The sequence below is a fragment of the Netta rufina genome (genome assembly GCF_964035555.1).
Source record: "Netta rufina genome assembly, chromosome: 13".
In the NCBI taxonomy this organism is placed as follows: domain Eukaryota; kingdom Metazoa; phylum Chordata; class Aves; order Anseriformes; family Anatidae; genus Netta; species Netta rufina.
The window spans coordinates 12101462-12112391 of NC_140136.1; the positions used below are offsets into that span (position 1 = coordinate 12101462).

The following is a 10930-nucleotide window of genomic DNA, read 5'->3' on the forward strand; positions in this document are numbered from 1 at the left end:
CTGTCCCCAATAAAACCCTGCAAGCAAGCGCACGGTGACGGGGTGTTTAGCGACAGGGGCACGGGGACACAAAGTGCCCCCCCCGGGGCTGCTCCGTGCCCCGCTCCTGCACCGCGTTGGCGTGGCCGAGGGCCTGGCAGCGTCGCCGTCTACTCCAGAAGGCAGCAGCCAGTTTTTGGTGCAGCGACGGCCCCGTTTGGGGGCACTGGCACAGAGCGGCAGTGCCCAGGGGGCGCGGACCTGTGGCCACAGCCCCAGGACCCCCCCACGATGGAGGGATGCAGGGATGTGGCAAGCGGCTCGTCTCCCTGGATTGCCTCTGCTGGCACAGCCCGGTGGGCTGCAGGTGGTGGCAGGAACGCTGGCAATTTTAGGGAGGAATCCGGGAGGCAGAGCAGGTGGCAGAGGTGCTCGCAGCCTGGCGGGGTGGAGCGGCTGAGATGGTTTTAGCAGGCGTTTCCAGGGCCCTGTCACCACGCCTACCAGCCCCCAGCTCACCTCCTGCTCCTCAGCTCGCGGGGACAAGGCGCCCTCCACTTCTCGCAGCGTGACCACAAGCCATCGCACTTCAAGCCGCAGCTCCGTAGCCGCTACTCTTCGAGTGACCCAGCCACATCTGCCTCTCCGTCCCTGCAGATCTCCAGCTGTCACCAGCGTTACCCCAAAAACAAGTGGCTTTCTCCTGTGGCAACCACGAGCAGATCACCTCCACTCCACCTCTGGACCAAATGCATTACCTGCACCGATGTTTACGACAAAGCAGCAAAATGCTTTTTTTTTTTTTTTCCCCTTCCCTATTTTTTTTTTTAATACAAGAGCTGTGTATTTAAAAAATATATGACTTTTATTTTTAATTTCTACAGCATAACCTTGCAGGCTATTTTTTAAACAAACTGTGCAGAGCCCTATCAAAACCTATCGATAACATGTCCAAGCTGCTGAACTGGCTTCAGGACAGGGAGCAGGTGCCAGGGCTTTGTAGCTGTATCTGCCCATGGTAGAGGGAGAATGGGTCCCCTCGTGTTCTTGTGTGCCAGGCCAGGCTGTTTGCTCCAAGCTGTGATAGGAACATCACAGGAACAGCGTGGTACTGAGGTGGGAGTGAGCCCAGCTCATGCGCTCTGGCATCCCTGAACAGATGCCTTCCCCCTCCTTGGGCTGGGGGTGCTGGACTCCAGCAGGTCATCTCCCTGGCAGTGCTGGAGCCAGGGTCTCTGAATCCAGGCCAGTCCCCCCCTTAGGGACAGGGGTCTTGGTCCCTTCACCCTCCCCCCACCTGCTCTTCCCACGCAGTTTGCTGAACTGATCAAGAAATGAGATGAGGCCACTCAGAGCGCACTTGGGCTCCAGGTGGTCTCGGCTCAGGCATCCACGTCCCTGTCTGTGAGAATCCAGCACGCCCACTTCAGCATCGCCTTGGAGATCCTGCAAAACCAAAACGGGAGCCAGGATGAGAAGGGAACCCAGCTGGGAACACGCAACGGTGCCCAGACGGGCGGGCTTGCGGGGGGGGGGATAAGCTCAGGACCTGGTGCAGGGAAGCTGGAAAGGCCAGAGGGACCCCCTGGGCTGCAAGGTGGAGTGCCCAGGTGCCACGGGGCTAGCGGGCTTTTAGGGGTGACAGCAGTGGCTAGCTGTGGCCACAGGGCTCAGGGCTGTGAGAGGGCAGGGTCCGTCGCTGCACTGACCTGACAGATCGTATCTGCTGGCAGAGCTCAGGGCTTGGGGCCTTGTATTTGTACTGAAGCGGCCTGTCCCTCACGTACTGCAGAAGCAAAGAGGACAGTGAGCTTGGTGAGCCTACAGAAACACTCCGGTCCCTCCCTTCCTCCCTCAGCTCCTGAACCTTCCACTCTTATTTCACCTGGAGACCTGGAAGAGGCTCCAGCGAGGGCTGGGTCCCACCCAGCTCCCTTCACCCAGTGCCCCAGGTGCCAGGGGTCCTCCCCGCACCCCGCAGCTCTGCTCTGCCCTGCCAGGAGCCAGGAGGGCTGTGCTGAGCCTGCTTCCAGCTGCCCATCTCCCACAGAGCCAGGCACCCGCTGCTTCATCTTTACCGGCTGCAGAACTCTGTGCTGCTCCAGCGTGGAGCTGGGGCCGCTCACTGAGGCTGCCTCCTCTTCCTCCTCCGGGGACTCCTCTCTGCATTGTGGCCTGTGCTCCTCCCTTCTGATCTTCTTCTTTCCCTCTGTGCTCGTGGACTCCAGCTTCCTGCGCACCTCTCTCCCCATGCCCCCAAAGGCACCGCATCGAGGCTGCTTCTGCTGCAGTCCACCGAGGGACCTCCACCCCTCAGGCAGCTCCGGGCCACCTCCCACCACCTGCTTCCTCTTGGCACCCTTGGCCTTCCTGCTCTCCTTTGGGGTTTCTCCTCCCTGGGTCCTGGCGTGAGCCAGGTGATGTTTCAGCATGTCTGGAGAGAAAGCTGTGCCGCTGGAGTCTGCCTGCTCCTGGTGAGGCACCCCTTTGGTGTGGGACACCGGGGGGTTGCTGGGCAGGACGGGAAATGTTGGAGAGAGAGCTGGCAGCTTGGCCTGGGAGTCCTCCAAAACCAGCGGGCCTCGAGCAGCACAGGGGGAGCTGGAGGCTGCCTCTGCAGCTGATGTTGCCCAGGTCGTGCCAGCGTTCACAGGACTGATGCTGCCGTACGAGGAGAGCAGCGAGGGAGATGAAGCCTGCGCAGGGGCAGCCTGCAGCAAGCCCTGGGGAGAGTCACGGCCACACGATTCCAGCAGGTCAGGGGTGTTGCTGTCAGCAGCCACATCCTGCTGGTCCTCCGGCCTGCGTGGAGAGCTGTTCTGAAAGGACTGCTCTGGTAAATGAGAAAAAAAAAACAAACAAAAAACTGTCATGTTGGCAAGGGGCATGCTGCTGGTGGTAACACGCGGGAGCAGGAGTTGTCCTAGTATGTGAGACAGGGGAGGTGAGCATCAGAGCTGCAACAAGGCAGGTAGAGGGAAATGGGACCACTGGGGACACCAGATAGGCACAGCACTACTTTCTGGCCAGGGGAAAGAAAGCCAGAGCCAAGGAGGAGCTGTGCATTCATGCAGCGACAGGAGAGGGACTGTCTGCTCCCAGCAAAGCATGTGTGCTCCACACAGCACGGAGACTCACCTTCTGAAGAGGTCAGAGTCAAAGACATCGTGGGAAGCATGTTCCAAGGATTGTCCAGCGATGGATCTAAGCTCCCTGACACCACTGTTGACTCTGCAGCTGCAGAAAAGTGATTTTGGTGAGCGATTTCTCGGTGCAGAACCAAGAAAGCTGTTGTCTACTCCCAACCCTGCAACAACTGAAAATAATTCTGAGCTTGTGCAGACCAAGACCTCATCCAGGCAGTGGAGATAGTGCCCAGAGAGCAGGCAGGACAGGATGCAGGAATGGGACTGCTCCCTGCTCACTCAGTGCTGGGAGTCCTGGTCTTCCAGAGACCTGGCCCTGCTGGTACCTCCTCTGCTCAATGCAAGGGCAGAAGGGGCTGAGCAGACTTCAGAGGAAAATATGAAGAGGTTGGATGGGATCTACGTGTCCCACTACTCACAGCTGGGCTGGGAGATGCCAGTCTGGTCATCTGGCACTGTCCTGTCATAGTTGTCCTTCTCAGGAGATGCTCCACGTACATCATCTGCAATGAAAGGAACACTGCTGCTCACACACCAGCACGCTGCACAGCCAGAGCAAAGGAATTCTCCTCCCCTTCCCAGAGAAATCTTAGGCACCTGCCAGCACTTCCAGCACCTCAGCAGTGTGAGGAATGGGATAGCAAGAAAAGGAAGGTGCCAAGCAGGCTCAGGACCTAGAGAACTACAAACTTCTCAGGGTGTTCTGCAATCCTGGGGCCTGCAGCTTTCAAAATTCCACCTTCAAGGTGTCCAACTGTTGTGCTCAGTCCATAACCATGAACAAGTCCCTTATTTCACCTGACTGGGTTTTGAACTGCTGACCTGCCTACCCTCCAAACGAAGCCACAGCACTCACCTGCCTTGGAAGCATCGCCATCAACCGCCTCCTCCTCAGGAGGGATTACCAGGACTTTGGCTGGGACCGTGAAGGTGTCCTCAGGTGGCTGAAATGAGAAACGTTACTTGTTTTTTGCTGTTCAGTCTCACTCAAGCTACAGGAGCTCACCCACAGCTGGCAGCCGAACACCATCTCGCCCTCCAGCAAACCTCTGGATCCGCCCACTGCTCTTCCCCTTCCTTCTCCCACCCCTCCAGAGCAAGATCTCCACCATGAGCTGTCACAGCCCTGCCCCAGACGGTCACAGAGAGAGCTCCATCCACACCAGGCACTTTGCAGCAGCTGGACTGACCTCTTTCTTGAGTTCTGCCTCCCACTGGGTCACGGGAAGCTCGTCCTTCTCTGTCTCTTTGGACACCTGTAAATCCAAGCATTCCTCAGCACTTTCCTTCAAAGTCTCAAGCTGGTTCTGTCCTATCACATCAATCAGCTGTGAGATGGATGGGTCTGAAGCAAGAACAACACATGTGTTAGTGGAAGGGACACCTCGGTTCAGGCAAGCCTCATTTGCAAATGATTTTACTTTCTGTTGCGTGACTGCCAGGTGCGATGAAACCCATGGGAACACAAAACTGCATTTCCTGAATTTTTTTTCCCCATCCACAGAGGTCCTCACATACCTTCCCAACATACTACATGGATTACATCAGGCAGCCATTTCAGAAGCAGATAGGACAAAGACAACACCACTGCTTCTAGTCAGACAACCCCACCAGGACCACGGGAAATACAAAGGTGTGTTTGGAGCTAGACTCAGCTCACACATGCAGGCACCTTCCTGAACAGAAGGGGCAGAGGGGAACTCGAGGAGCCCTTCACGCTGCAGCCCCTGAAGCAGAGCTCTGGCACAAACTGTGCTAGTGCCCTGGGTGTGTGGGACTGATCCTGACTCCTGTAAGAAACACACACAATGCTGCTTCTTGCTATCTGGGCAGCCAGGGGCAGGCCCTCCCTGACCTCTGGGGCGAGAGCAGGCTCAAGTCTGCCAGCAGAGCCAGGCTGAGGCAGGCGCAGTGCCCGGTCATTCAGCTCACTGCCACATTTGGTTGTGTTTGTGCTACATCTGCCTAACACAGACCACGCTCAGAAGGGCCACGAGCCCCCAGCAGGCAGCCACGGCACTGTGTGCCCCCCCCAACTGCTTACCTGAGCTGGGAGCAGTCCCCAGAGAGGCACTCCTCCTGCAATAACCAAGGATAAGAGAAAGGGTTAGGACCAAGGCACATGCAAGCCAGCAGCCCTTTGCAGCTCTCTGCTGCAGGGCGTTACAGACTGAGCACTCTGTCCTGGGAGAAAAGGCTCGTGTAACTAGCGGATTCCCTGCTGGTGCCAGATCCAGCCCCAGGCTCCTCTCAGTATCCCTCTAATACCCAGCAAGGGGCCTCATTCCTGAGGACAGACCAGTGGAGACCCCTCCAGATCTCCAGAACTGGGGCTCCCTAGGAGATGCCAGAGAGAAGAACGAATGTGTGCTTAGACATGCTGCCCCAGGCTGCTAGGAACACGTTCCCCAGAGGTGTTTTCTTCCAGCTCTGTCATTTAAGAGGCTGGGGTTGGAATCAGTGTCAGCAGGCTCTTACCCGTTACAGTGACTCGTTTTGTGCTCTCTGCTCAGCTCTGTCACATCCCAGGGCAGCAAGTCCCACAGAGGAACTGCCACAATGTACCTGCCCTTGCCAACCCACGCTAACCACATTCAGAGCCTGCATGTTCTCATCGTGGTGTGTGTGTTCCCTGGCAATCGCCAGCCCTGTACTTACAGCCAGAGCTCCTTTATCTTCTGCAGCACAGAGGGCTCGTGGTTCCTGCAACAACAGAGAAGACAGTTACTGATGTGGCTCTCCCATGCACGCATTCCTTCAAAGCTCCCAACACAGAGATTCCTCTGTCAAAAGAGACAAAAAATCTCTATCACAACCAGGTTGCAGCAGCAGATCCCTTAGCCTGGTGCACGCTGCTGTGCCAAGAGCTCTCAGCTTCAGCACTGCGTGGCAGACACCAGCTCCCCAGCTCTGGGGAGATGCACAAGCCCCACCGACCCGCAGCTCCAGCCCCAGCCTGCACCTTGGACGTACCCGTTGGACGAATCCATCCTCTGCCTCTCCATGGGCAGCACGATGAACTGATGGGCGGTGAGATAAAACTCGCAGTCCTCCTGTTGAGGTAAACAACATGAGTCCCGTGAGGCACAGGCAAGCAGCCACAGCTCTGCTCCCTCCCTCTGCGAGCACCCAGCCCAGCCCTGCTAACAACCCTCCAGCCTCAAATTACTTCCATTCCTCAGAGCACTCACCAGCCTGGCCTCCTCCCGGAAACACACCGTGTACTTCTGCAAGACGATAATTCTACAAAGAAGGCTGGAAAGCTTAAGGTGAATGTGGGTGCTAGAAAAAGAACAGAAAAGGACTGTCTTGGAGGGGTGAAGAATGGAGTCAGACCACCCAGACACGTCGTGGGGCTCCCCTTACGGCTATGCCAACCACACGGGGGCATGCTGGAATATTTCTCAGCATGAATGTTGGGGACTGAGCGCAGCACAATGCTGAGAGCTGCTTTTTCTCCTTGCCTCTGATACCAGCAACCAGCCAGTCACTGCCCCAGATGAAAAACAGAGAGGTTATGTCCAAACGGGGAAGCCAAGGAAAGCTGCTAGCACTGAAGGAGCAGCCCAGGATATCATGGTTAACACTCCAACTCCTTTTGCAAAGGCTTTTTAGTCATTTCTGATCACGTTAATATGGCATCACCATTTCTGCCATCGATCCCTGCACTTCCTAGCCAGCCATAACTGCAGCACCAAGTGCCAGAATTCCAGCTGGCCCCACCTAGCAGCAGCTGCCTCTTTCACACTGATTTCCCACCCCATTATTGATTAGGCTTAACAAAACCTGAAAAAAGACCAGGCAGGAGCCCCACTAGCAGCTGTGGAGAGCTGCTGTCCCAGCCACAGCCGAGTCACGACAGAACCCACTTTTCTTCCGCCCGCAGAGCTTCAGCTGTAATGACCACTCGGATGTAGTAGGACCCATCTGAGACTTGTAGTTCAGCATCTTGGAGTGCTCCAGCTTGGTCTGGAACACTCGAGTCATTCAAAACCTATCAAAAACATTGGGGAGGGGGGGAAAAAAGCGTCACCCATTGACTTTCCAGTGAACAAGGAGTGCCTGGATGAGAGCATGGGCTTTTAGAAGAGAAGTTCACCATTCCCTGTGAAGCCAGATGATAAAGACTGCCCCAGGGCCAAGGGGTGCTGTATGTGCCCATGCCCCCTGGTGGGACCGGGCAGGCTCAGCACCAAGACACGATAAGGGACATGCTGCGTTGTGTGAGAGAGTGGTCAACAGTAAGGGGGGAGAGAAGGCACAGCCAAGCATTTTTTTGCCCAACCCAGCAGCAGGAATTCAAGCAAAAGGGGCTGGGCAGGCTTGCAACATGCACTCTAGCAAAGCAAAGGGAGAGACAGAGCAGCGGGAAAGAGCAGAATTACAAAGGTCCTGGTGTATCAACCCTGAACTGATTCTAAGCCATGTACCCACTCGATCAGCGCAGCCCCTGATGGATGCAAGAAGCTTCTGCACGTCCCACACATACCTGACATGCAGGCTGGGAGCTGTGGGTCAGTCCTGGCCTGCCCTAAGCACTGCAGTCCCTGTTACACACCTACGGCTTGGTTCACGTTCTTCACTCACCGAGGGGATGTGAAATCGCACGTCACACCGTGCACAAATGCCACTGTCATCTGACAAAAGATGTGCACACGTCGTTTAAGATGCTCTTGTACCCATCATCCGCCAGCCAAGAGCCAAAGGGAAGCAACTCTGAATACCAGCACAGAGAGCAGTGTCACACACCATGCTCGAAAGATCAGTTGTGGCCAGCTGGGACCTTGTGCTGGCAATAAGAGTCTGACAATCCCTGGCACCAGGGAGAGACAGGGCTGCTCACAGGACTGGTTAGAAAATAAATAAATAAATAAATAAAAATTAAAAAAAATACAAAAATAAGGAGTGTAGGTTTGGAAACTACAAGTCCAAAACAGGTAAGGAAGAAGTTAGGCATAACTGCAGCGATTTCACAACCTCCCCATCTTCAGACAGGGTCAGGAACAGGAACACAGGGTCTTCCTTCTAGCTGTCATTTTTCTCTCCCATCTCTTCCTCCATTAAAAAAAAAAAAAAAAAAAAAAGACAATATCCATCTTTTGCCATCCTTCTCCTGTGAGGATACAACTCTCCAGCAGCCAGACCACAATCACAACCAAGCACAAGAAAGAAACTGCATGTCCTGCCCTTGCCAAGCTCATGTCCAGTTGTGGGGCTCAATGTCTCACAGCATTTTCATCCAACCTCTCCAAAACACAGCCTACTGGCCACATCACAGAGGGGACTGTGAAGCATCAGAGGATATCAGTTAGCAATTCAGCTATCTATATATTAACATAACCAAATTACTCACACAACTTGTAGTTATGTGACTACGTTAGTGAGTCCGCAGCTGATGATAATTCAGCCCGCCTTTCTCCACAGTGCTCGCTGTGAGGTGGAGGAGCAAGAGCAAACATCCATACGCAGCTCTCACCCTTCCTCCCTGGGCATCACACCTCCAAGGTCTGAAAGGAGTCAGCAGCACCGACTCAGCTCGGTTGTTTCCCTCCTTCTTCATTTATGTCACCTAGCAGACCGACAAAGGTTCCCTCGTTACGGCTTTCTCCTGACACCTGAGGTAGATGAGCCATCAAAACCTCAGCACAAAAGCTCTGCAAGGGCTGCACAGGGGCAGGTCCTGCCACCAGGAGCCCCACAGCCTGAATCACGGGGCAGGAGGACTTGAGGGAGGAGGAGAGGAACGGCTCGGGGTCCCTCCAGGCCCCAGTGTGAGAAACTAAGCTGTGTTTTTGCAGCAGAAAACTAATTTTCTGTATTCCAAGGTAGTTGTGTAGTCATAATAAGGGGAGATGCTAAGTAGGTAAGTGGGCAGTAGAAGGCCTCACTGTGCCAAAATAAGGTGGAAGCTTGGGAAAAACAGGATGAGCAGTGTGAGAACAGCAAAACAAAGATCAGAGGTTCTCAAAACATAAGAAAAGGGGGAAAAAAAGGAAAAAGGGGGAAATTAAAGGGTTGAAAAAAAAAGAAAAATTGTACATATAGGGTATAGGGGAGCATCGGGTAGCTTGTGAATAGAAGGTTATGATTTGTTTGTATAATGCGCTCCTAGTTGTCAGGACACCCACCCTTGCAATCATGGATAAAAGAAGAAGATCCTGTCTGAAGAAAATTGCGATTTTCTCACACCAGGTAGGGCGGGGGGCTCCAGACACCCCGCTGCCCGCGCTCCCCCAGCAAAGCAGAGCAGGAGAAGGGGAGGCTGCGGACTCTGTGAGCGGGCACATGCAGGGGGGCAGAACCCAACCCGGACAGCACCGAGGGGCAGAGGAGCTCCTCCAGCTCCCAATCCAGCACCCCGGGGCAGGCTGCTTTACCCTCGGCACATACCCGCAGCACCTGCCCGGCCAGCAGGTCCCCGCCGGCGTCTCGCTTCTCGTAGTTGAGCAGCAGGCTGGCGATCCAGGGCTGCAGGACGTACACCTTGGGGGCGGACAGGCTCTTGCTCTCGTACACGAACCTGCGAGGGGACGACGCGAGGCGGGTGGTCGGGGAAGGAGCCGAGCTCCGCTCCTCACGGAGCCGCCGGGCCCGGCCCCGAGCCCCCAGCCCCGCTCCCCGCCTCGCCTCACCTCGCCCCCGGCGTCGCCTCAGCCCTGCCAGGGCAAGCGGCCGCCGCCATTGCCCGCCCCACACCGCCGCGGCCCAGGAAGAGAAACGGAGCCGGGCCCCGCAGTATCCGGGGCGGAGCGGCTCAGGGCGGGCGGGGAGAAGGCTCCGGGGCTGCGGGGGGCCGAGCCGTGCCCCGGAGCCGAGTCCCGGAGCCGGTCCCACGTCCCAGTAGCGGCCCGGTACCGGGTGTGTTCCTGGTGTTGGGCCGTTGCTGGTTGCCGTTTGGTCGTTCTTCAGTTAATTCGTTGATTCTTGGAGTCTCACGAGTTGGAAAAGAACCGTAACGATCATGGAGTCCAGCTCCTGGCCTGCAGGTCTACCCAGCTCCTGGCCTGCAGGTCTACCCAAAAGTTAAGACCATGTAAATAACAGCACAGTCCAAACACTTCTTAAAACTCCAACAGGCTCGGTGCCGTGACTGCGTCCCTGGGGAGCCTGTTCCAGTGCACAAACGGCCTTGTGGTGAAGAACCTCTTCCTGAGAACCCACCTGAAATGCCGTGTTTTCCTGTGCTTCCAGGGGTTCCTCAGCTGCCCGAGTGCCAGTCCTCCATGGGCATTCGCCTGCTGGAAGGAGTCTCAGAGTAGAGTAGAGTTAGAGTAGAGTTAGAGTAGAGTTAGAGTAGAGTTAGAGTAGAGTTAGAGTAGAGTTAGAGTAGAGTTAGAGTAGAGTTAGAGTAGAGTTAGAGTAGAGTTAGAGTAGAGTTAGAGTAGAGTTAGAGTAGAGTTAGAGTAGAGTTAGAGTAGAGTTAGAGTTAGAGTTAGAGTATCCTGAGCTGGAAGGGACCCATAAGGGTTGAGTCCAACTCCTGGCACCACACAGTTCCACCCAAAAATTCGGACCATGTGACTAAGTGCACAGTCCAAATGCTTCTTAAACTCCAACAGACTTGGTGCAGTGACTGCTTCCCTGGGGAGCCTGTTGCAGTGTGCGATAACGCTCAGTTGGAGGGTCCTCCCCGCTTGCCATCTCCTCTTATGTTAACACCATACAGGTGCTCAAATCTTGCAGTTAGGCAGCACAGCCCACCTGGGAAGAAGCCAAGGGGACAGCAAACGCCTCCTCCAGGCAGGGCTTTGCGAACCTCACTGACACAGCAGAGTACGGTGGGTTCCTTTGCTGGCCGAGCACAG

The 10930-nt window shown here is 55.5% G+C and overlaps 1 protein-coding gene across 1 annotated transcript; it reads right to left on the minus strand.

The window, feature by feature from the left end:
• Nucleotides 1–887: 887 nt before the first annotated feature.
• Nucleotides 888–9820, minus strand: ACD (ACD shelterin complex subunit and telomerase recruitment factor). The gene is made up of 14 exons (XM_084294479.1): nucleotides 9758–9820; nucleotides 9516–9645; nucleotides 6995–7119; nucleotides 6317–6407; nucleotides 6099–6178; nucleotides 5784–5828; nucleotides 5170–5204; nucleotides 4316–4470; nucleotides 3982–4069; nucleotides 3545–3628; nucleotides 3118–3216; nucleotides 2058–2812; nucleotides 1689–1765; nucleotides 888–1425 (listed from the first exon to the last, which is right to left on the minus strand). Exons 1-14 carry the CDS (start codon nucleotides 9805–9807, stop codon nucleotides 1362–1364), a joined length of 1878 nt encoding a protein of 625 aa, XP_084150605.1. The 5' UTR covers nucleotides 9808–9820; the 3' UTR covers nucleotides 888–1361.
• Between the last annotated feature and the right edge of the window lie 1110 nt (nucleotides 9821–10930).